At 36.4% G+C, this 27,109-nt stretch overlaps 1 protein-coding gene across 3 annotated transcripts in view; it reads right to left on the bottom strand.

The window, feature by feature from the left end:
- Window positions 1-27,109, bottom strand: part of FAM126B (family with sequence similarity 126 member B) — a 56,441-nt gene that overhangs the window by 2,785 nt on the left and 26,547 nt on the right. Inside the window, exons 1-11 of one of the 3 annotated variants that reach the window (XM_019473506.1) lie at window positions 25,677-25,933; window positions 23,458-23,533; window positions 22,456-22,557; window positions 16,384-16,563; window positions 14,271-14,351; window positions 13,518-13,633; window positions 12,646-12,741; window positions 10,712-10,828; window positions 9,933-10,020; window positions 4,259-4,418; window positions 2,916-3,083 (exon numbers count right to left, since the gene is read on the bottom strand). In XM_019473506.1, the coding sequence (XP_019329051.1) occupies window positions 2,916-3,083; window positions 4,259-4,418; window positions 9,933-10,020; window positions 10,712-10,828; window positions 12,646-12,741; window positions 13,518-13,633; window positions 14,271-14,351; window positions 16,384-16,563; window positions 22,456-22,557; window positions 23,458-23,508 (1,159 nt within the window). In that variant the 5' untranslated portion in view covers window positions 23,509-23,533; window positions 25,677-25,933. Of the gene's footprint in view, window positions 1-2,915; window positions 3,084-4,258; window positions 4,419-9,932; window positions 10,021-10,711; window positions 10,829-12,645; window positions 12,742-13,517; window positions 13,634-14,270; window positions 14,352-16,383; window positions 16,564-22,455; window positions 22,558-23,457; window positions 23,534-25,676; window positions 25,934-27,109 lie in introns of those variants that run through there. The other 2 variants (XM_019473505.1, XM_019473504.1) reach the window with 2 other exon arrangements.

The raw sequence follows: 27,109 nt of genomic DNA, 5'->3' as shown, positions 1-27,109 counted from the left end.
GAATCAAAAGATGCTAATAAAAATATGACGTAACTGGAACATACTGAAAGCAAGAGCACTTTTTCAGTAAACCAACATTTATGTTTCTTTATATAATCATGCAAAGCTGGATGAAAGCGTGTTTGGTTACAAGCAGCAATAGCAGCGGCTGAAGTCCCCTCTCAAGCCCTTCTTACTCAAACGAAAGATGTGTAATTTGCAAGTAGGTATCTCCATACAATACTGCTAAACTTTTTATTATTACAAGAACATTAGTCATCTTCAAAGTTTACATTAAAACATTGTCGAATAACAGGATGCTAAACCAGACATTCCTATTCAGGGACAGTGAAGCAGAAGAGTCACGCTGAAAAAGTGGCATTTTATCCACAGAATTTAAAGACAAGACTGAGAGGGGTTGTTGCAAGCTTTTGGATCCTGCAACTATACAGAGGCCCAAGCAGCTCAGCAGTGCTCAAAAATAAAGAAGATAGAGAAGACAACGTGCAAGAGAATTTCTGTCTAGTCAGATCCATATACCTACAGAAGTTCTCAGTGGGATTGAAGAAATTCAGCAAACACATATTCTTTTCACGTTATTTTTCCTCTAAAAACTGCCCTCAGAAACCATCAAAAAATGTTTGAGTCCTTACATACTCTGTCTGGGGGGAAAAACAGGATGAAGTCACAGTTTTCTTCCCCCTCCCTCCCCCCCAATAGACCAATAAGACAATTAAAAAAGAAAACAAAAACTAAACACCTACTCCTCCCAAGCACTCTGCTATTGTAAGGCCAGAAGAGAAAGAGACAGTGCAACCTGACAGAAATTGTACTACAGTGCAATTCAGGACTCTCACTGTTCCCTATCAGAATAAGTCTGTCCCCAAAGAATTCGTTATTTATGCCTGTACATAATTAATCCTGTAGATGTAGATACAGCATTCTCCACTGACCCAAAATAGTGCACATAACCACAGCTGCTACCACCCAGAAGCAGAATACCTTGTAAGGCATTACTGAGTCAGTCTTGAAATCTTCTGCCTTTTTCTACTTACTGGGTCAAAACACTGATCCGAAGAAGGGGTTTTAAACAGCTTTTTAAAGTGACTTTTATTTTGTTTATCCTTCCCATACCTGAAGGTTGAAAAGTCACTAGAAATTATCAGTCTCTCATTACATTGTTTGATATCAAAATTATGTTTATGAGAGGGAATTTGCTAGCTGAAACTTTCTGTGAAATCAGCATCAGTAAAATAATAGACCACTATATACACACACACAATTCTATACTGATAATCAAGCCAAACTTAATTCCTTGGCCTTCTCCCAGATGCTATCAACTGGCAGAGTTCAGTTTGCCCCAGCATGTAATTATGCATTGCTAATGTTACAGAAGTAAAGGGTATTCAACCCACTTCTATTGAAGTAAAGCATGTGGAATGATGCCTTATTCAAGAACATGCCAAATTATATAGACGTCTTAAAACAAATTAAGACTAGAAGGCCACATTTTTATCAACTTCTTTCCCACTTCCTGTCTCTCCCAGAAGGTTCTCTGCAGCTGAGGACTTCTCCATATCCTTCAGGTCATGCACATGCAAAGTTTAGTAAAATGGTGTAAGACCAACTGAACAAGTGAATTTAGGAGAAGACAGGACTCATTTACTGAGCATGCTCAAATTCACTATGCACCAAGGAGTAGATTATAAACCCGCACTAAACATTTTTATGCAACTATCTTCTACAGAAGCATGATGTCTTAATTATTGTTTGATAGCAACTCTGATTAAGGGTAAGGATTCTGTGATAACACTACATTAAATCTCCAAATTCTCCAGATTAGTGTTTCCAGAAGAACAAATCTGAAACCATGTAGCTCATATCCAAATGTGCAAATAAATCTCATTCATGATCAACTGATATGCTTATAGAGGCTGGAGATACCAAAGGAACGTTCAGATAGAAAAGAAGACTTAACATAGGAGAACACTTGAAAATATGTTTAGCTAAACTTATTTTTTAATTTTAATTTTTTAATTTTCTTTACAAGAAATTAATTCTCATCTCCGAGGAGAAATCATGATTCTGATTCAGTACTCAAAGCCACGTCTTTTATGGAGTAAAGATGAGAAAATTAATAGATGAACTTAAATAAAACAAATTCTACCAGCTACTCTATCTGCTATTCTTGGATGCAGAGCAGACATACGAAGTCCTACAGCATTTGTGTGGACAGTATGACTAAGAAAGAAAACAATAATTGTTTCTAAAGTTCTTAGAAACATGACAACCTGATTTCTTCTTGAAAACACAAGCGCTTTTTTGGTACTTGTCTTTAGAGCAGCCAGCTCATTCACGTAAAGGAGTTGTATGTGTATGAATTTTCAATTAAAGGATGACTGGCAAATAAAAAACTTTAGCAGTTGTATATCTGTCTTAGATAGGCTTGACTTTTAACGGGAACAGGAAACTTCATTCTTGGAAATTTAAAAACTGCAGACTAACAAGACACTACTGTAACTAAGTTGTAGCCAAATCCATTTATACTCTGTACTATTTTTCAGGACTAGATTCATGTTCATCTGGTGCATTTTTTCCTTCTGAATATTAGATTAAACATGCTCAGTAATAGAAAGTTTCCAAGCAATCCCAAAGCTCTAGGCTATTACCCCTGCCTTTTTTTTTTTTTTTGCCATGCCAAGCAGTCTTTCACCACACAGATGCAAGCCCCAGGCCAGCCCACGTGATAACAAAAGGTAGTACCTGACCTGATGTTAGGTATATAGGGGATGCGTGTTTTGCAAAGAGAAGCTAATACACCCTGGGATAGCGGAAACACACACTAGAATGGAAAGAAGTTCTGCTTGGGGATAGGGAGCCAGGATCCTCCTCCAGCAACTGCCTCACTGACTTCTGCCTCCTCATCTCTGTCCTACCCTCTGTTGTGGCTGCTGCCAAGGTGGGCTCCGGGAAGCCATGCTCAGGGGTCCTGCGCATCAGCACCTCCCCCTCTTGCTCACGTTTGATCCCTAGGTCTGTGGAGCCGTGTTGGATCGGTGAGCCAGGTATGCTTGAGTCAGCCTCGTTTGAGAAGTCAAAGCCATCTGGGATTCAACATATAACATTTTAGTGCTTTTCTATTCCTTTCTTGGCATTCCAACCCAGGCAGGGAAAATAGAAGGTTTATGCGGACATGGAACAAACACAAAACACTACCCATGCTTAGTTAAAAGTTGTGAGAACATCCACAGAAAGGGACAGGTGGGCTATACTGTAGACCAGAGACTAGCAAATGAATATAATGGCAACTACAATGAAGACACACATGACCCAGAGTCCTGAAAACAGAAGACAGCTACTTGTTGTCCTGGACATCCTGATTCAGCTGAAGACCAGAGGTCATCAAATCCTTTTGCACATGATACAGAAAAGAGTACCACAGGAAAATATGTAATCCATGTTTTCAGACTCTTTTACCCTCAGTTTATTTTTAGGTTATTCTACTTTTTACCTTCAGCCATTTATGCAGCTTTTTTAATCAATGTTTTATACATGCAGCAACAAAGCTTTAGAAATATGACAAAGTGATTTCAAAGCAAGCTTTTTGCTACACCTACACTGAAGATGTCATCATATCATGGTAAATATGACTACATTTTTTTTTCTTCATACAGTCAAGCACACTTCCATATGACGTAAGTACTCACTGAGGAAAAATAAGGACTAATTCTAAGCTATCCAAAGCTATTTTATGACATGGCCCCTCTCTAAATTGGGCCATATGGTGGTAGGAGTGCGACGTTCAGCTTTTCCCTCTCCCACTGCCTTCAGTAGCTTTAGGTAGCTGGAACCCTATCAAGGTCTGGATAATACCATTCATGGCCTGAGCTATTTATGATGGGAGGCAGTTGAGTTTTAGTGTGGATTAAAGAAAGAACTCAAATTCTAAGCCAAACTCTACCCCTACAATTTTATGCTGTGTTACATGGAGAAAAAAAGAAGTCTTACTGAACATTTTCCAGCTTCTCCATTTTCTCGCCTACCTCATGGGTTATCACTCAATCAAAAACAAAACAAACACCCCAAATGTTCATGTTCATGCAGTGCTCTGAAGATGTAAAATACTACACATTGTTATGGAGTATCACTTTTCAAAAACAAACAAACAAAAAAACCCCCAACCAACTGTTCTGCAAACATTCAAACTCAGAAGCCAGATTACAGTGATGATGATGAATACAGTACGCTACAGTATTTGCTCTTGGCAGAAAAAGCTCACCTTCTCTTCTCCAGCGATGACGACGGATAGAAGCTGTTGTAATAGCAGTCCGAGAAATCCTCGGCACTGTCGGAGTAACTTCTACTTTCAGTACCTTCTGGCCTTCTTGTGATGCATCAGGAGCATCAAAGGGCAGTGAGTTCTTCATGGCATTTGCAACCTAAGATAGAAGTAAAATGCTGTACTACTACTGTCCTTGATTGCACTAATGGCAATATTAGATCTCTTGCTGGATACAGAAAGGGAAACAACCAAGAATTGTTAATTACGCCAGATCCCATCCAGATGGTTGGCCCCCATCTCTAAGATTCATAGTTGAGAACTAAATTGAAAAGCTCACCACAAACCTATTCCCAACAATATAGCTGAATTTTCTCCTTTTTTTTTTTTTTTTTTTTTTTTTTTGAGGTAATTTATTTCGTTCCACGTTTGCCACCTCTACTGACAGAGGTAACAACTTACACAGGAAGGTCTCCATCCAAAAGGGATTGCAAAATGACAAGGAAAATATCATTTATGTTTTATGACAAGAATGTCATAAAACTAAGTCACAGGCCAAGCCAATGCAAACAGCATATGGCCTTGTGCATGGGGGAGACAGGGCCACTTTCCACCCCCCACACCCCATACCTTACCACCCCCCAAAACCCAACCTAACCAAGGGGATTAGACTGCAGGTACTTGCAAAATTTAAAAACAAAATTGCAACCTAAGCAATGAGCATTAAACCACTAAAATGCATTCATCTTTATTAGATCTAGGTTTTTTATTGTAATAGCCTATAATAAAGTCAGAGTTTTGTTTGCAGCTTTGAGGAGAACAAATGACCTCTTTTGGCTTTGATGTTTTAACTGCTTCTTTAAATTTTCCATAAAATGCCTTTGTGGGATCAGAGGTTTACTTTAATCAGCTAATGTTTCCTAGTTTACAAGTAAATTGTTCAAAAAGTGAACTTGTGTACCAGCTCTTGGAAAGCAAGCGGGGTCTCTATGACACGTGCCATAGTCAACAATAACAAAGTTGCTGCACACAAAGTGTGATTTAAAATTTAAAAAAAAAAAAATAATAAAAAAAAATTCAAAGTGAACACACCTTGATTTTCCAAAATCCGACTTTATAAAACCAACCAACAATAAAAATATTAGACACATTTTAAACTTAACATCACAACTTCATTCATAGATCTCTTACGTTTCACAGACATCTGACTTCCTACATGCTCTTTACACCCCCTCTAATGAAGTCAGTAGATAAAATAAGAGGGTCAGAGACATCTAGACTTAAAATAAAACAACTATGGAAAATGTAATTTGCTAATCTCTATAAAATCCTACCTAGCAACAGTTCCCACCATAATTTGGGCAGGTTATTCTCTCCACTACAGTTTACAAGAAGCATTATGAAAAGCAACTTTATATTGCCTCCTAATGGATTTTCTCTTGTATCACAAAAAAATTTGGTTTTGCAACTTGAGAGAATAGAGATCACTGTATGGCAAGATAAACACATTTATTTAAATACATGTGGTCTGCATGTCTTAAATACATGTAGTCTACTTGTTAGCTCAAGGCAAAGGCATGTAAAACCCTATTTTAAGACACAGATAAAACTGTAAGGTTGACTGTTCTGTCCACTCAAATGAAATACAGATCTGCTTTAGAATATGCATCTTTGCAAGATACTCCACTCTTCTGACAATGCATACATACATTTTTCTTCCTTTTAGACCATGTTCTTTTCCTAAGAACAGGCATTTTGTTTATTGTATAAAGACTTGTGGCTAGCTAATGGAGTAGTATCAACTCTTTAGCACATTATTACAATCAAGCATTTCCTAGTTTTATGCTGTAAGCAACATTTTCGTATGTTCCCCTCAACCTAGTGACAGAATTAATGCACTTTTAAACCTCATCAATGTTGTCTTGATATTCTGAGGTTGCCAGAGGCCTTGGAAATGTAAGGGACATCCAACAAATTCCTTGAACACCCAAGGCCCACATATACCAAATCTGCTTAACTAATTAAGTCATCTTTCATTAGCATTCGCAAAAACACAAACTGTGAGAAATCTACTAAACCACTGGAACAGACCCTATTGGCAGAACTTTGTTTTATGACGATCTCAGATAACGTTTGATAAAATGACTATATCAATGCATATGGCATGCCATAAAAGCTCCATGAATTAAAGGTGTTTATTCGCATTATAATAAAGTAAAAGTGACTTTCCTACAAGTTATAACAGGCAAACCATCCAGCAACCATGAGAAGAAATGAAACTGTTTCAAACAGTAAAGCCACAGATCACAGAATATTAACTAAATTAAAGACTTTTCACTTCCTGGGGGGCTGGAATGGCTGCCATATAGCTGATCCTGATTTCCAGCTGCTGTTGTGATCCTGTAACTCCCCATTAAACATCTTCTCCACTGCCTTCCTGTTTGACTTCTAACCAGCACAAAAGATTATTGGCACCGTCACAGAAATGCTCCTTATCATTCTGCCTTCCACTTGTCCAACATTGATTTGCCCATTGCTAGCTGATTTTCTCAGTCTCAACACTTGTTTGTGAATTGCTCTCCTATTCACACATAGGCCTTTTTCCATGCCATCCTCTTGAAATGGTACAAACTGCATTCACCCTGTCCTTGATCACATTAAAGACTTCGGAAACTCATTTCTGCTGTACTGAACCAAAGCAGATCAAGTTCAACAGTATACAATGGTTTGCCTTCCCATCTTCTACTCACTAGAGTTGTGCCCTCTTTTGAATAGGTACCTTTCTCAGTATACAGGATTAAAATCTAAAAATTAGTAGCAGAAAGCTTCTGCAGCAGGACCAGAAAAGTGACAGAGCACTTCTGCTTGTTGAACCTTTTAACAGCTGGCCCTTTCTAACAGCACAAATTGTACTTCTGGGGACTGAGGAGAACCATATGGAGCTAAAAATCAATGCAACAGTAAAACCGTGAAACAATCTAAACAAACAGTTTGAATGAGTCACAGCCCTTCTCTGACAGAAAAAAACAAAACTGCAATCCTTCAGGATGCAAAAAAACTTGCTCACTATGTCTAACCCAGCACTGACAGGCAGGAAAACAAACAAACAGCACAATTCAGATTTGGCAAGCCAAGTCTGCACCTATCAATGACAAAGGAAGGCTAGTTTCAGGCCACACATCCACTCTTGCCTACCAGAAAGGAGCTCTAATGAAAAGAACATCCAACAAAAGCAGTAAGTACATCAATAAAATACACTGGATAAAGGTGCTGTCACAACAGGGACTTGCGGATCCATGCTTCTTGTATACCAGGCTAAGAAAGCTTGTGCGCCTCTGCACTGAAGACAGGAATTTCAGTCTGAAACAAGCACAGAACTCTTGTGTTCAGAGGAAGAGACTGATTGACTGGAACTGAGCTACTCCCCAGGTCCAGGCTAGCTTGGTCGTAATACTGAGTCTTGGTGTCTAGTTTTCCTCTGTAGAAACTCCCAGTTTTCATGACTATGAAACCAATACCCAGTGTTGGTTAACAGAGATACTTTTCTTTTCCTAGAAAAAGCCTTTCCCTTGTATTACTTCCTGCCCTTTCCAGTGCAGTCTCTGGGTAACAGTGAAAGAAGACCACTTCTACGTTACAGATATTTCACAGCTTTCTGATGTTGCTATTTCAGCCTTTTTTTTTTTTTTTTTTTTTTTTTTTTTAAAGTCCACAGGAAATATCAACCTATTTAAGTAAGAGCACGGATCTACTATATTGTCAAAAATATTCCTCCAAGAGACATACCCAAACACAGGGACCATGATGTTTCTCATTGTAATGATGACTTATGGTATTCCCATAATTACACAAATAGCTTGAGTACAGATATCTAAAAATAATCCTAATGTGGGGGTTTGCCTGAATATCAAATGGATTTCAAAGAACTTGCTGCTGTTAGGAAATCCTAGGCAGAAGCTGAAATTGAAACTTATCTGGGATGCTGCACAGACAACATTCTACTTGGTGCCAGTAGTTTTAAGTTTAAAATACAAAATTTTATAATGCTGCTAAATTATACACACCTCCTGGAGAATGCAATGAGGTGAAAGGACTCCAACCTTTCAAAAAGTCAAATTGTTTGAATATATAGCATGAGGCCAAGGACATGCAGGTCATCTTTTTATAAAACTGACAATTTCTTAAAGCTGCTTTTTAAAAATTGCAGTAAAACAAGATAGGAAGCAAGGCAATGATCAGAGTATTAAGAAGAAAACCCTACAGATGCACCTGGACGCATATGCATGAAAAACCTGACAACTGGGGAAGGGGGGAAAATGGGTGATGTCATGACATCACTGACACCAGACAATGGGATGGAGAGGCAAAACTAGCTTTGGAAAAAAAACAAAGACATTCTAGAAGATTCTTACAATTAGAAGTAATCTCTAAGGCCAAACTGATTAAAAATGAACAATCAGGACTGAAAATTGTCGTATCATCAATTGAATTAAGTTCCAGATACTTCTACACATCTTTTAAATGCAGCAGTTTGGTAGGGTGGCCCAATTCAGCAGGTTCAATATTTAATTTAAAACTTTCAATCTGATGGAGCGATGAGTCATTTCCAAAAGGAACCAACTACTGTAATAATTCAATAGATACCAAGCATTCAAAATGCAGCAGTGTCAGAAAGCCCATAGATAAATTTTACAGCCAATATTAATTCATCAAGAGATTAATTTTACGTCATTTATTGCAGAAGCGAGGGATCTCAGATTGCCACATAAAATGATTTTTCCCAATCCACTCCGTTCTGCGTTATGTAAAAAGCAGTGAAATTTTACTGCTGTTAGTTCAGAGGAGCGCTAAAGGCTTCTAGCCATAATTCTGATGCAGAAACTGAGACAATAGTCTATTTACTTTATTCTCCTTAATTTTCCCTCTTATGTCGATCCTCATTCCTACATCTGACAAAAAATAAAATCCTTCCATTCCTCCTTTCTCTCTGTCAGCCTCCTCATCCTCCCCAATCACATCCACCTGCATCCAGCCCAGTTTCACCACTTTCCCCATTTCATGTCTCTCTTTTTATGATCAGAACAGCAAGTATAGTGGAAACTGAAAAAGCCAAACAATCAGAACTCCATTCTATTGCTGGTCCTCTAAAGAAGGTAAAGATTAAGACCTGCGTGACTGATCAATCAAAATCTGACATTGACTCTGGAGATGAAGCTCCTTTTCACTTTCAGCTCTATCCTGTTGTTGCTTTTTCTACTGTGTTATCAGTTAAACCACACAGGATATTCTAAGACCTGCTGAAGGTCTAGAAGCAAAGAAAACACCTTTTTTGCAAGCAATGTCTTATGACATAGAACCATTTGGTTAAGCATCTTTGAATCACTCATCGGTAGCTTATGCCAAAACAACATAAACATTTTGATCCAACTGTAATACATTAGAAAATCCTAGCTTTCAGTATCAATGAGTCCTAGGAGATCCCAATATCCTAGCTTAATACTCAAGCAGAAAAATCATGGTATAAATAGCTATGTTGAAAACACCGGCTGTTAACAACCACTTGCATTTGGGAGTGCAGTAAATGGCCACAAATGCTTTCATTACCAGTCCACTTCAGAATTACATCCATACTCCTCTTAACCAAGTCCATAAATTGCAATGGATTGTTTCTTACCAGCAGAGGCTGTGAGTAGAGTTCAAGCTGTGCTCTGTAAATGATGTCCTCCAATACCTCCTGGCCAAGATCCCACTGACCATTATATCTAAAAAGTAAAGAAAGATATTTATCTTTCATATCTTACGAACTCAATCTTGTCTTTTTTCTGCCCAAATCCAGCTCTTCACTTCTTTGCTTATGTAGAAAGTTCATCAACTGTATATACATCCCTGCCCCTTCACTTCTTTTAGAAGTACAGACAAAGCGTTTTATTAGTCATGTTGATATAACAAAAAAGCTGCTCCCTGTCACCTCCAAGCAAGACAAAGTTGATGCCATAATCAGGACAAACTTAAACAATAAAAAAAATGGGGTCAAGATGTAAAGGTTAACACTACTTAGCAGAACTGAATTTCCATCAGAAATGGATTTTTGCTACTTCAGAAGCTACGGACATTCAACAGGTCTGCATTTCACCAGGTTATCTTGGCATCCAAGCTCATTATGCTTGTGAACAGAAGGTATCTGGTGGCAGTGGAAACTTGGGAAAAGATGAAGCCAGAAGCCTAACTCTCTTCAGCACCTACTGCTGGCCCTTCATCACCTAATTCAATGCTGACAAAGGTATTTTGAAATTATTATGGCTGAGCGAGCAAGTAATGGGAAATACACTAATTGAGTTATAAACTTGTTTTATGAGTTTAACTATTTTTTTCAATCATGAAACAACCAGCATTTATATTTTAATTCACGTAAAACCAGACATTTCTCTTTATACAAAAAAACCATTCACTCACATGGCGTAATAGACACCTGTGAGCAGCTGCACCATGAAGTCAGGGTCTAACACCACTCTGCCACAGTGTTCTTTCCAGCGCTTCTCATGCTGCCGTGGAAATCCACTCACACACAGCCTGAAAAAACACACCATTGTAACAAAATGTTAACTCCACAAGGACTACAAATGTCTTTACATCACAAGGATTTTCATTTATTTTCAAAATTTATTTTTCAAAATGTAAGTACACAACAGAACATTCTTATGTTGCTCTCCAAACCATTAAAGCTGTTTTATAACAGTGCCTTGAGATGTGGCTTGCTGATAATCCAGTGTTATTCACATATAGCCATTAACTCCATCTGTTTTCTTCAAATCATAACCAGCTTCTACAGAATGAGGGTGGCAAGAAGTTCTCTACTGCCAGCCACCAAGTAGGAGACTCTCCCCAAAATTCAGTAACTGAAACCAACTTCGTATATGTCATCTCCCATCTAATGTATGATGACAGCATGCAATCACCTTTTACCTAAAGTTGGATAACACAGATACTGTATTCTTGAGAATTGTTCTCAGCTGCCTTCTAAAGAAATACTTCTGACCCTTGAAAAGGGGCCTGCCTTCCCATATACTGCATAGCACTGAGTCTCCGTAAAAAAACAGAATAATTTATTCATAACTTTAATATCTGAATCTTCATCATGGAAGCAACACATGGCCTCTAATACATACCTGCTGCACTGTTTCAAAAACAAAAAAAAATCCCTAACCTATAAATGTTGTCCCTCTTCTCTACCCCAAGAACGGATCTAATTTTCAAATGCAGGAAAATTCAACATATTTGGCAAATTTAGCATAGCCACAACTCAAGTGAAGATGATGGAAGCATACCAAGAATTAACCCATTCCCATCAGAAATCACAGGAAAGAAAACAGGCTATAATCTTAACTGCATGTGTGTGTTACTACAGAATATATGTTGTTGGAAGCTAGTCTGATCCTTCTTTGCTACATAACTGAATTGCATGTAATGCTTTTCTTTCATGGCAGTATTGTGCTGAAGCAAACAAGCTAAATCAAAAAACATTTAAAGAGGTTCCTCTGTTTTGGGGTAGCAGGAGAGAGAATTTATCTCATTTTAGACAAAAATACTGGTAAATACAGGCATATGGGAATATCAGCTATACTTTGAGATTTTTCAGAACAAAAAGCAGGGATCTTTGCCAAACAGATGCTCCTATGACCATTCAAGTAGAAGGTTATATAAAAGGCATGTACAAGAGTTTGAGAAATCTGGAGAATTCACTACTGTGAAAGTGGAATGTTATTATCAGGGAAAAAAAAGAAAGGAAGGAAAAAAGAAAAAAAAAGAAAAAAACCCGGAGAATTCACTACTGTGAAAGTGGAATGTTATTATCAGGGAAAAAAAGAAAGGAAGGAAAAAAGAAAAAAAAAAGAAAAAAAAACCCACAAAACACCAAACCAAAGAAAAACCCAAAAAACCCACTAAAACCTAGAACATCGTGCAAGTACTTCATATATATCATCCTCAGAAGCAAGACATTAATATTTGGAAGTAGAGGAAACTGGTGATATTCCTCACAGGATTTTTAAGGTGGCCATACTGAAAAATGTCTGAAAGATATGTAAATCCAAAAAATGCAAGTCAGTCTGAGTAGCTTCAACTCATTTTCCCCCCAAACTGCCTTTTTTCCTTTCCAAATAACAGAAAGTTACATAACTAGAATGAAAGCCCATGCAGTAGTAAGATAATGCATGTGTTTTATCTGTATGCAAGTACAGCTTCAAATTTCCAATTAAGTTGCAGGACTGACCAAGAGTTACATATTTTAAGTTATTAAACACAACAAATAATTTTTTTTTTTTTTTCTGGATGAATATTTAGAAGTCTAGATGCACCCTGCAAGACTATTTCAAAGGCAAGTGTCTCACCTGGAACCCATCCTACAAAGTGATTGGTAAGAAGAGGCAGGCATATAGACAATAGCAGAATTGTAGCACAGCATAAGAAAGCTCAGCACCTCAAACCTGAAAAGAGACAAGAGCAAAACCTTGCATGGTTTAAATTCTTAATATTTCATCAGAATTTAACACAAGAATTCTACAACTCAGTCTCAAAAAATTCCCACAGGAAAAAAGTGTCAGAAGTAAACACACAAATCCTGAAATCCTCTTTCATTATAATTCACTAACTTGAAACAGGTTATTAAAGGTTCAGTATTAAACACTTAAAAATATTATTACTGAAAACCATTAGCATATGCAGGAACTATGGAGGAAATGGCATATGGCATAATATTCAGACAAAGGTATAGAAATGGACAAGTCTGCAATGCATTCAAAATCATTTTATCAGTTTTCCCAGAGCTGGCTTTAGACACAGGTAAAGCTGGCAGTCACTATAACAGCAGGGCAATTTCTCTCATCCCTAGTTCTGTCTATCCACTCAGCTCCATTCCTCTTTTCCTGTGGAAAAAGCAGTCACAGCCTCAGAGCCAAAGCTGAATTTTGTCACACTTCCAGGAAAATTTGAGTTGACAGACATAAACCCAAAGATATTCCTGATTGACACAGAAATGACAGAGAAGTTACTCTCTTCTAAATTAACTAGTAGAGGAACATACAAAGTTGGAACTAACAACAAAAAATACTATACCTCAAGATTACCAAGACTGTTCTCTAGATTTATTTCCAAGCACTTAATGTTGAGAAAGGACTGAACACATAATATATTTGGTCTTAATGTTTAAGGATTTGTTGTCTGCCTAGTGAAGCACCTCTAACGTTAGAATACATCCACCTACCGGTTCTGTGCTGTGAAGGTTTCTCTTTGAGGATGAAGATCACTGTAAACTACCCTGATGAGATCATGCTGACATAGAGCTCCTTCAGTTAAAGCCATGGATCCAATAGTAGAGGGCTAGAAGTAGGTGGTGGGAGGAGAAAGGAAAGAGGGAGGAGAAATAAAGCCATAAGTAAAAGGTCCCTGAAAGCATTAAAACTCCTAACCACCCAAGCCAAAAGACACACTTGTCCTGGGATCTGTAAAAATGAAGATTATTCCAGAATACAGTAAATCTAAAAACAATACCTAATTTCATTATTATAAAGTTTCCACACTTACAAGCAATAGAGCAGGTGAGAGCAATTTTCAACTCTGATTCTTACATATCCATTTATAGTAAGTTTATCCTAATTGCGTAGACCTTTTGTACAGTAACAGTAGAGAAAGAAAAAGATTCCAAGTTCAAACTGTATTAAGGAGGAGTTAGAAGGAAGACTCATTTTATACCAACACTTAAGAGGCAAAAAACCACAGTTGCAACTACAACACAACTAACCTCTGTTCAAAATGGGCACTATCAGCAAAGATTTTTCAACATCTACATTCCTTTTCTTCTACTAATGCTATTGAATTCGATTACACTAATTGCAAGCTACTAACATTGAAAACTTACTGCAACAAGATGCATCTAAAATGGCCTGTTGCATCAAATGGATCCAGTTTTCATTCCTCTAATAGATCCAATTCTAATTTACCACAGCAGCTTTCTTACCTCATGATATATTGAGGGTTTAGATAATGAAGGGATGGTGAAAGATAAAACTTTGTTGTTTCCATCTTTGTCAGCAATTTCCTGCATTAAAAAACAAAACCAAAACCCAAACAGAAGTAAGGAGATAGGACCTGGAATAATTTTAAAATCTTAGAAGGCATTTAACAAATAAGAAGTTAGATGTCCTGAGCTGATAAGACTGTTAACACCCTAAGGTCTCTGTGTGTTTGCAGAATACCAGCAAATTTACATACATATTTAAAAAGTGGGAAAGACCTCTATCACAGACTGTTCTGCAGAATCAGTCTGCAACACTTAAAAAACCAGCACTGGCTCCTTGATCAGTGTGACTTCATCAAAACCAAAAAAGAACAAAAAGCTTTTCTAGCCCACCTTTACATTGTAACATTTATTTATAATAGAATTGCATAGTGGAGCAAGGCTAAAATTTAAGCCCAAAAGATACAGACACATGAGGGCTGATGAGTCACTTGCTGACAATGGGCAGTACTTCATAATAAATGCACCACAGAGAAAAGGTGAAATCAAGGGGACTGGCAAAGTTTCTTCAGGCATTCTATCAGTAAGAAATACACAGAATGTTTTCTCAAAAGGCTTTCAAACTGGTCAGATTTTATAGTTGCTAGGCTACTACATAAGCAAACCCAGCAGTTTTTAAAGCAAATATACTAAGAGCAGTTACATAAGACTATACCAAAAAGGAGTCTAAAATCCTGCGTTTTCACTTTGTACAGCAAATTTCCAAACAATGAGCTCTAGTCATTCCAGTTTATGTGAAAACTTAGTCCAAGGTAGCACAGTACTTGTAGAAGGCTTTAAGGATCACAATGGGAGGACAGTTGATAGAAATTAGCAGAATGCAAAAGATTTGTCCTTGTCTTCCACTTCCTAAGAATTGAGAAAATAACTTCACTCCTTCAGTCTCGGTATATGTGCAGAAAAATATCAACAACTTAACCAAAGAAAAAAAAAAATAGTGGGAGCCACTGTCCATTTTGAGGCCTCTTGCTTCCTGAATCTGGACAAAATGAAGACATTACTGTCCTTAAAAAATATGAATCATCAACATGACTTTCAAAGGAACTGCAAAAGGACCTTTATGAGAAAACCGTCGACAAAGATCAACATGCTACTTCAACCCAGCTAACAGTACCAAAAATCAGCAAGCAGTTTCCAATATTTTTTCTATCAGAATAAATCTAAAAAAACTGGATCTTCCAGTTGTTAGAGCTGATCTACAGACACATAACAAAAAAAAATTTTTTTTTTTTTTTTAAGAATCGCAATTTGACTGTTCTGTGTCTCATCATGTAGAAACATAATACACAATTTAAAGGAGGAGTTTACTATGATAGTAAGAGAGAAGGGCAATGTTTCAGTATGACATGTTTTAAAGTCCTATAAAACAGAAATTTCCATTAGAGAATGCCTATCGTGGCAGTATTGCTAAATTTATCAAACAGCCTCATAATGTTACAAGAGTAAACATTTCCTGGCTAAGGTAAGGCTATAAAAAACTACTTATACATCCAACAGCCAAACTTAATCATCTACAGTTACTTTTACTTATTCTTAAAATCACAGTTCCACTCAAGACAACTATCTACCTCAAATATACACATGCATGTATCTAAGTGCTAGCACGCAGAGTGGTTTCAGCTTCAAATTACCCTTAAAAAGACATATTTAGAGTAAGCGGGGAGGTGAGAGGAAGTGACACATGAAGATTGACCAAGCACATTGGCCTGACCATCATCTCCATAGAAAGCTGTATTTTTCAACATTAAGGAGGGCTACTTAATTTCCTTACAAATGCAAGTATATAACAGTTCAAGAAAGCCTATGAAATGATCCTTTTTAGTTAAAATGTTTGTCCCAAAAAGATTCCTATAAAAAATAAAAAATATTTTTGCAAACACATTCTTACTAAACTTTCATTACATTATGCTTTTCTCCAGATTAAATACGCTTTCATGTAAGCATATTATAATTTTAAATATGCTGTTCCAATAATTTACTTTACTCCTAGTGGTCAATGACGCAAAACCTCAGATCAAAGCTTTCCTCAGCCATTCCCACTCATCTCACTTACCAAGTTGTAAATGCCAAGCAGCAATGCTTCAATGCAACCATTACTCTGCCTATCCCTGCTGGCAGTAAGACGCAGGTATACCCAGATCAACTCTGGCAAAAATTGCAATGTGAATCTCTTGAGCCGAACTTCAGAACTACGATAAAGTTCAAAGAGCTGGTGGCAAACAGGCTCCAGGAGCTGTGGAAAGGCAAAAAGGCTAATGAATTACAGTTAGGCTTCTCTAATAAGGGAGAATGAAATAGCAAATATAGGGGCTATATCATATAGCCACTGCAGCCAGTAAAAATTACATTCCTTGATGGCAAGGAATGAATGAACCAAAATGGTACTTGCATTCCTTTTAAGGAGATCTATAAGGACAGACCTGAGGGGCACTGGTATGCAGTATTGGAAAATGTGGCCTTACTGCAGCCACTACCATCTTGTACTTTGAGAACATTATTCTCTAGGGCTGTCAGTATGAGATTTATTTTGCATATAGGTACTAATTTAAGGCATGTGACAGACATGTGGCTTGAACTATGTGCACCATAAAACTTTAATGGTGCAGCTGCAAGGTTTATAAAAGTACAAAGGTTAAAGATTAGCTGCTAATGACAGCTGCTAATGACAAGTCTATTGACAGAAATAGGAATTAATTTCTTACCTACAGCTTTTTAGTCTCAAATGCAACAAGCATGCATTTGTTCATTACAATGCAAACTGATTTTTCCATCTTCAGCTGCCCTTTGGGTTTCAGTACAAGAATCAAACAAGGCCTTTGTCAAGTCAGTGTGATATAAGCACGAGAAAAACACTGCCATTTTAAGAGTCTACAATGCCAAACCAACAGTTAAGATGCATCCACAGAACTGTTAATGAACAGGGGGAAAAAAAAAAAAAACACCAAAAAAACCAAACCACACATCAAATTGTCTCCCCCTTTCCCACGACTAATACCAAAGTCAAAAACTACTGGAAAAAAAAAATTCAGAGAGGAATTTTGGTAAGGTTTGTGACCAGTATTAAGTATTACATTCTAAGAAATGGGATGATCTGACCTAAGGAAAATACTCATGGGATTCAATGTCCAAAAAGATAGAGCCATCCATGTAACCTAAAGCATCTATATTCATATAGAAGAGTTACAGAGTCAGAAAACAGAGGCCAGAATCTCAAATAAGTTTTCTTTCTAACCGTACATGCTTTATACAGCTCTCATATACATACACGATAATATTAAATTTTAAACATTAAATTATACATATCATTTTTTAGAGCGATAAAACCCCTACATTTGACCAACACAATAGCAGCTGTACTGGTGAGACAAAAAGGCATAAATAGGAAATACCCAGTGCAAAGCAGAAGATCAGAGAAGGTACATATGACTCCTCTTCCAGTACACACTCTCGCTCCCAGGGATATGCACCTTAGGATTTTCAGAGCATTAGCAGTATGTTTCATAGACCTTAATGCATTCTTCTTTCATTAATTTGTTTATTCATCAATAAACATCTTAGTACCCAGAATTTCCTGTAGAATTCACTGTCACTCTTTTACTATGCTGTATGAAGATGTACTTCTGTGGTTTGTTGTGAACCATCCATCCTCTTAAAAAACTTTGAAGAAGTCCCTTGCTATCAGCAGAGGGACAGACATTCCTACAAGTGATTAGTTTGAATGTTTGATAAATGTGCAATGGCATAAATCTGCATGACTGTACAACTTCACATACACATATTTAGACTTAGATATTTTACTCTAGTATATCACAAACACAAAACATAAATTCGACAGAATTTTCTATCAAGATAGCTGCCTTAAGAGAGCATCACCCAAGAAAGGGTGAACACATTTCTTTCATTTCTAACACACAGTATTTTGGTCAATGAAGCATAAAATTTTTAAACCACTGATTACATAAGCCATAACATGACATCTATGTAAAATAAAACTTTGCTATCAGACAAATCTCTTTTATACAAGGCTCTGGTATAAATACCTTGTGTAACAAGGCTTCTGATTGACAGCCTAGTTACTCTAAGCTAAAAGCCTCTTTTTACAACAGAAGCAAAGAGACTCCACAAGAGAGGGAGGGAAGAAAGCTGACACTGACAACATTGATACAGAATGAGAGAAGTCCAGTAATTTGGAGCACACAGATTTTTTACAAGCCATATAGGTAAAATACCTCAACACTTAATTTTTGTTTTGGGATCTAAATGAAATTAGAAGCCCATAAAGCTTCTATTGCAATCATTTTAATAAAACAATGCTAGGGCTTTCTCTGTCAAGTTGAGCACATACTATTTTATCTAGTATATTTATTCCAGTATTTCATACGTATATAGCCCTTTATAATCAAAAGATTCATAAGTATATTCTATTCTTTCTTGATATTTACTTAGTAGAAACTCCTATATAAAAGTGATACTAATTAATAAAACCATATGTTACAGTAAATGTTCAAATCCTCAGAGACAGAACTGTATTATTGTTTTATGAAAGGCCTAGCACATTTCAGATGTTCAAATAAAAAAAAAAGTGGTTAATAAATAATTCAGAGATCACCGAATAAATTTGTAGGTTTTCTTTAAAAGAAAATATGAGCAAAAAGCTAGCACAAAGGAGAAAAAGAAGAAATCTCTGGAAACAATAAATACAAGCATATCTGCAAGGAGATAACAGGTGCAAGAAAAGCTAAACAAGTATTATCAGAAACCAGATATATACAGCAGCATTGCTATAAATAATACTTCTATTAGATTAGAGATGACAGCAGCCCAAAGCTGTTTCCTATTTGAAATTAGCCAGTCTAACCCAAGTCCCATTAAAAACAGTGGAAAAGAATAATTTACTTTACCTAAAGTCAGATGAGACTCAACCAGAGCAGTTACTGAGTTTATTCTACTTTCTTTCAAATGAAAATTTTATAGAATTAGTCTTTTAAGTGAAACCACGCTCCCTAGAAAGATACAAGCAACACCCAGTCACTGGTGCTGCAAGCATGTAAATACTCCTCATTTCTAGTAATTGTCATATTAGTTGTGCAAAAGGTTTAACAACTGCAAATTACTCAGGTGAAAACCTGAAAGTTGTTTGTAGCAACTGCTATAGCACTTTTGGTGTGTTCAGAGCTTTAAGTCCACAAGAAAAAGCTGGCATCACAAAGATGCTACGACACAAAAATTTTCAAAGGCGCTAACACCCAAGTTTTTCCTATCGAAGTACAGTATGATCGTCTCCCACCTGCAAACACAAAACTCAACACTGTAAAAAAGAACAAATGTTTTCCTTGCATCCTAGTTATCTGGCTTTTCAGAGAACCAGCCTCTTCCAATTAATTCTCTGAATGTAAATATTGAGAAGACACTGGATAAACAGAGGAAATGGAGCTTTTGTTACCAGTAGTGGGTGTATACATGAACTGGCACGCACTTTTTTAATTCCAACGATCTTTCAGTCCAAAGTCAAAGGAAACTGAGTAGCACAGCAGTCAGCCAAAAAATGCAAAGTAAAAAGTCTCTTATAACCATATCTCTTTTCCGACAAACTAAAAACTTATATTAAAAGAGCTTTCCAATTAGCATAAACAGCAATTAGCATAACAAACAATTACAAACGAAATTTTTAATGGCTTAAATACAGTGACAATGATATAATTTGCAGACTTCATTTTTACACCTCACAGAGATGCAGACTAGTCATGTTTTAAGGAAGCTGAAGAATAGCTTTAGTTTGGCTTATTTTACAAGTTTGCCAGATCTTAAGAGCAATACCTTTAAGTTAAATATAATGTATTGTAAAATGCATGACAAAGATTGGAAATGCTTGCCTTTTTGAAGAATTCAATCGTGGTAGAAAATAATGTGCTCATTTTAGGCTTAACTATAACATAATGGGTGAAACTAGTTATTATTTGAAGAGTACTGGGTCTGGGAAGTGCTTGGCATCGCAGAGGTGATCTTATTTTGTTTCAAGGCTGAGCTTTCCAAGTTAAACCTAAATAGCTCCACATGAATATTCAATGTTTAAATTTCAGTACTGCATTAACTTAAAATCCATAGAGCATTTATGTCTACAACTATAAACTAACTCCAAAAATTATAAAACAATCAAAAAAAAAGTACTTCAAAAGCACTTTAATTTAGAATTCAAATATTATGCAAAAATTAATACATTATTCAGTTAAATAAGCTGTTTATGAGCAAGATCACTCTCTACTCTTTATGTAACTTTCTGTTCCAGTCATTATCTTCTCCATATTAAAAAAAGTCAGGGAATTTCCTAAAAGGTAAACGGTAACAATTGCATTTAACTTGACAGTATGCTTGCCTTCATTTGATAGCTCTCAAATTGGTAGACAGCTGTCAAAAAAGAGAAACACCTTGGTTGTTTGTTTTGGTTCCTAAACATGCTGATTTCATGTTACATTAATACTCCTAGTCTTATCAAGATAGAATTATGTGATTCTAGAAGAACTCATGTTTGCCCTAAACAGTTTGTCCCTTCCAGGAAGTTTTAAAAATTGGTCAACTTTATGATTAAGTTGGGCATTTTTATGATAGTCTACCACATAAGCTTTATCTTCATAAGCAATCAGTTATCCTTCTACTAAATAATGCCCTATAAAGCATATTTAAAAACCCCCTCACTTAGAGCCAAAGATTACCACAGAATTATGCAAAGTAATGAATTTACTATGGTTATACTCCTTACACACAAATAAGTTTGGAAGAAATGCAACAAGGAAATACATACTGCCTTAACAAGCAGAACCTGAAGTTTGTCATCTTTGAGTCTGCGATTGCTTATCTTATAACTAATATCATAATCAGGCCCAAACAGCAACAGCAGTTCCAAAGAATAGTATTTGACAAGCATCAGTGTGCAATAATGTAAGATCATTGTCACACCCTTAAGAAAATACTCTTTTCGCAAATCTGGTTCTTTGCATCATTTAAAAAAAAAAATCAAATGCTTATTCTTAAAGGAAAGGAAAGCTTTTACATTTTCAGAAGTATACACACACACAAATACATATATACTAAAAGACAACAGCAGCAATGGTGGCTTCAGGTTGGAGAGAGAGTAACAGTAGCTTCAATACAAAGAAAAAGGTCACTATGCAACTTATTTGTAATACCGAAATGAAGTTGACAGCTATGAAGCATTTTTTTTTTTTTTATTACATGAGCATTATGCAATCTCCTTTAAGCTCAATCAAGCATTCAGCTTCCAAAAGCAGCTGAGCTGTGCTTAGGAAAATAAAGAACTTCCTTGCTGTGTACACTTGCCATTTAATTTTTAAATATACAAGAGATCACAGATGATAAATCAAATATTTTGAAGCATTTTATCTGAAGTAGTTTACACAGTAGAGAATGGTACGCTTGCACAATATTATTCAGAAGTTGTATTTCACACACTTTCCCAGAAATACTCATAGCAGTAACCAATGGAACAGAAAGCTCAGTTTAACGTCATTTGCAAAATGAATTATGTACAAGGGTAAGCTAAGTTTTCATTGTGTATATTTATATTTTGGGGCCCTGCTTCTGCTCTTGTTTACAGCAGTGTAAACCAAATTACACAAACATGATACTACTATAAGCAAAAGAAGATCTGGTTATTTTAATAGGATTTAATAAACTGACTCCATCTTCCACTGTAATAAGCCACAAGGCGAGAAGCACATTGGTCTTACTGAGCTTCAATGTAAGGCCTACTTTGCCTCTGTCATGACTGAAAGGTGGTTTCTAGGGGGGGAAAAAAACCAAACTCATGCCAAATCAAGTGTAACAGTCAGCTGTGGCAAGTAAAATCTAGCAAACATCATAAACTGTATTTTTGGGAGCAGATGAAGTTGTGTCTTACCAGAAAGGTAAGCAACTGTCAGTTAAGTAATTTAAAGTAACTCTCAAAAAGCAAGAGAGTAAAAAGAGGGATGATATCCATGTTAGACTACATTAGAAAAAAGAATCGAAGAATCTTCCTATCCATCTCCACTTCTCAATTACTCTAGTTTTAGTCGTAGAGGTGGAAGATATAAGAATGTGAACAAAAATATTTTTTAAAGTCTCCTACCTCATTATTTGGGTCTTGAATGACTTTATAAAGAGCTGGTACCAGTGTTTTTTTTCGGTGCAATGTAGCTGCATAGCTGGTAATTTGTGTTTCAGGTAATGCCTAAAAAAAAAGAAAAAAAGTGTTCCTCTGATAAATCAATGCTTCCAAGTATTAAAGATCTCCACAAAAGGATTCAGTCTCATCCCAACATCAAGAAAAATTCCTGAAGTTCAGTAAATTTTCAGACTTGTAACCTAGTTCATTCAGTATCAGTTCTTCTCCATATGAATAGCATTTGGGGGCACATACCAACTTTCGGGTTAAATCCAAAAGCAGTTTCACATTTATCTTTCATAAAATCATTTGCTCCAGCTTGATACGAGGACTCGAGGACTCTCTTTCTTGATACTCTGTATTTAACAGGCACTTTTCAAAGTCTTTATCAAATCAACTTGAATTATTCAAGAAACGTGGATAATCTACAATAAGCATGGACAGCCTCAAGTCCCACCAAGCAACCACGTCTGTGGATTTTGCATCCTTGGCTCCTCAACAAATTTCCAACAACAGCACGTAATGATTTATTGTGTATCATCAATGATGTGAGGAATTACTAATTCTTATTTAAACAACAGATTAATTTCATATCAGTCATGAAATCCAGTCGTCTTGTTCATGCATTATCTTGTATTTCACTCAGCATAATTATCAACATGCAAAATAGCTTAAACATACTTCAGATTCTTCATGACAAAACAATTCATTTTATGCAGACCATAGGAAAAAAAGCCAGCCAAATACTTTTCTTTAATATTTTTTTTAAACTCCTGCTCTACAATAATAAACAATAAAAAAAAACTATTAGAACTATGCATTGCATATTATGTACCAGGTGACTCATTTACATACATTATAAAAAGTTGAAAGATCAAGTAATAGATATTTAAAATGTTAATTATTGGATATTTATTATGTGGCATAAAGCCAATGATACAGCTATCATTCATCTTCTCAGCTCACCTTGAATTCTCCCAGCCATTCTTCCACAACACCTCGTTCTAATCCCAGCATTTTCTTACTTTTGCTTCTCTCTTACCTTGAGAAGAGAAAGGAAAAAAGAAATTAAATAAGAGTTCTAGCAGCAAAACTTAGTTTTGTAAAATCTTACCCCAATGAAAAGCTGTTAACATATTTCCAATAGAATTATATAATATCAAATAGGAAAAGTTGCATTTTGGGCAACTGGTCCCATTTTCTAACAATGACTAAACTGTTCTCTTCAGACTTTCAGTCAAAAATTCTGCACATTAATGGGGGGGGAGGAGGAAAAAGGAGGATTCAGTGCTTCAGGCCAAAATGTACATTATTTAAGACAAACACATCATCCCATTCTTGCTCTCTTACCAAATATAGTACAAAGAAAAGACAAGCGGAGCAAAGTAAAGAGCATCATGGAACAAATCATGTGAGACATTGTAATGACAGTTCTAGATACTGCTCGAAGTAAAGCAGTTTCATAAAACCAGTTATTAGAAATCCTAATAGCAGAACTTTACTCCTTAAAGCTTGTTCTTAAAGAATTTTGAGGCTTCTCATTAAAACTGCAAGATTTAGCTCTTCTAAAAGTATGTTGCAATTCCCAGAAACAAAAAAAAAAAAGAAAACTTGCAAGGACAACTTGTTATTATTTTCCATTTTATATACAACAGTCATATTCTAACATCTTAAATTCATAAATTCAATTCTCAAGGCAATAGCAAGACTGTTTAAAACACAAAGCATCATTAGACACCTTTGCGTGATGTTTAAATAGGTCTAAGCAACAAGGGTCATTTTGTCTTTCTGCGTGATCTCAGTACAGGTTGGCAATAACTGGAAGTCATTAAGGTCCCACAACAGGAGTGAAATGAAGCTATAGCCTAATACTAGAGGCTAAAGCCTATGAATAGTGACCTGAAAAGGGATAAATTGAGGAGACTGTAAAATATAAGAGCTGTTTGAAGCCGTACTAGACATATGAAGACAGTGATTCTTAGTTAAGGTTTCATCAAAAGTTTATTTTTGTCAGGACCTGCAGGTTAACAGCTGCCTGAACAGAAACAAGAAACAGAAAATCTGTGAAGGTACACTGTATTTTAAGAATTACTTTGGTCACTTTTTTTTTTTTTTAAAGTTGATATTGCTGAAAAACATTTATATGCAACAAAGCTGTCACACGCTGTCATATATCTTTACCACATTTTTCCTAAAAACTACAAATACCCATCAGCTTCAAAGCCCTTTTTTAATTAATATTTTTTCCTTCATGCGGGGGGGGGGGGGGGGGGGGGAGAGAAACACTTCCACAACCAGATGATAACAAGATGAAGACTGCTACAATCATCTTTAATCCCATAAACACTTAGACTCATCAACTTCATACAAGTAATGTCAAGAATATCGTAAGTGCTACTGTTTGCAGAATTTATTGTAAATTTTATAAGGAAAAGGCAGGTAAACATGAAGTTAATTATTTACTTTTTTACAGTTTTCTTTCAGATGTTTTGAAAATTATTTAGGCTCAACCAAAACTTACGGGTTTGATATATAGGTTACATCATGGAAGTCCTATGATAAATGGCCTTTAAATAGCCAGACTGTATGATTGGAATCACCTACTCTGATCTCAGAACATACTTGTTTTGATTTCTGAAAGAAGATTTGTATTTAAGAACAGATCAGTATTTGTTAAATGGAAAATGAAGTGAAGTAAGATACAAAAATTGTGTTGGGAAGCTGTAAGTTCAATGTTAGCAACTTTGTATGAACAGGGCTACATACAGAATTTAGCATGGCCCTTGGCAGCAAGTCATTCAGAGAATACAAACTCCTGTGAGTAAGGAACTGCCTCAGATTTCTAAAGCATGTTTAAATATCCTAAAAGATATCAGATTCAGAAATAACATTAGATTAATTTAAATTCAAGTAACACTTGGGTGACTTACTTCAGCAGAAGCGCTGACAAATAATTCTATAAAACAACACAACACAACAAAATAGATCTCTGCAAACAAAGGTTTCCAAAGACATCCTTTTCAATAGATAGGGGAACAGACATCAGTCATCAGAATGAGACATGGATATAAGTTAATTTAAAACACCACAGGACATGCTACAGAAGAAGTCGAATTTTAGTTCACTTTGCCTGGGGGAGGCGGGGGGGGGAAGTTTTCTACAGAAAGTGCAACATTCAACATTACCTCTTTAAAGAAGTCAGTTTTCTAAAGGAGGAAGAGGAGGAGGAATGCAGCAGTTTTTCAACCTGGGATGCATTTGTCAAGCCTTCAAGTACTGCCCCGTTTTCTGAAAGGTGAAAAGAAACTCTGATGGTCACAAAATAAGGAGAAATATAGTAAAGTAAAGCAAGCAATAACGTATATATTTTTTGACATTACGAATTGAAGTTTATCAAATCCACTAAAGCATATCTGGGTCGTTCTATAACAAAGCAATTTGCCATTACAAAAAAAAAAAAAAAGGGCTTGGCGTTTTGGCGTTTTAGCAGGGGGAAGAATGGAGGGATTGCCTTCATCCAAAAAGAACACTTTGTCACCTATGTGGAAAAACCTTACATACTAGTGGTGCACAGTACTACAAGCACACTAGAAAGGAAAACTGAAGTGCTATTTCTTACGAAGAACAGTGCAAGAAAGATGCAAGATGAAAGAAGAGAGTAATACTTTTATAAAATATGAGCTGAATCAATACCCTGACTTTGGAGAACATACACCTCTTTAATATATTCCATTTAAGATTCTGCCTTACTATCATTGTTCTTAATACATATTCCTTACAGAGCCAAAATTTCAATGTGATTGCAAAAATCGTGTATTACACTAAAGTTCACCTTTCACTGCAGGATCCCTTCATGCTGAGCATGAGGTAAACAACGCACAAATGAGCCCACTCTAAATAAATTAGAGGATTTCAGTATCTGGAGACCTCTAATAGGAAATTGAAGTATACGAACAATGGGCGTATTCCATTCCATACTGTTTAGTCAATTAATTACTTTTCCAGATTACTGAATTACTAAAAGGTCCCTTTTTTTTTCCCCTCCTCCATGCTAATTAGAGATAGGCTAGCAGGAGGTACCATCCTTTTCAGGCTACACTGCAAGCGAAAGCTTTTATCACAAGATGGCATACACAAACCAATGTCCTCTATGAATTTTCTAAAATCAACTGTTTTTTAAAAAAATGCAATTCCTTGCTGTTGTGGTTTAACCCTAGCCAGCAACTAAGCACCACACAGCTGCTCGCTCACTTCCCCCCGGTGGGATGGAGGAGAGAATTGGAAGGGTAAAAGTGAGAAAACTTGTGGGTTGAGATAAAGACAGTTTAATAGGTAAAGCAAAAGCCACACACACAAGCAAATCAAAACGAGGAATTCATTCACTACTACCCCTCGGCCGGCAGGTGTTCAGCCATCTCCAGGAAAGCAGGGCTCCATCACGTGTTAACAGTTCCTTGGGAAGACAAACACCATCACTCCGAACATCCCCTCCTTCCTTCTTCTTCCCCCAGCTTTATATGCTGAGCATGACGTCATATGGTGTGGAATATCCCTTTGGTCAGTTGGGGTCAGCTGTCCCGGCTGTGTCCCCTCCCAGCTTCTTGTGCACCCCCAGCCT

Source organism: Aptenodytes forsteri, unplaced genomic scaffold (genome assembly GCF_000699145.1).
Source record: "Aptenodytes forsteri isolate BGI_AS27 unplaced genomic scaffold, ASM69914v1 Scaffold183, whole genome shotgun sequence".
NCBI classification, from domain to species: Eukaryota; Metazoa; Chordata; class Aves; order Sphenisciformes; family Spheniscidae; genus Aptenodytes; species Aptenodytes forsteri.
The sequence above is the reverse complement of the archived record's forward strand: the minus strand, read 5'-3'. Positions and strand labels throughout refer to the sequence as shown.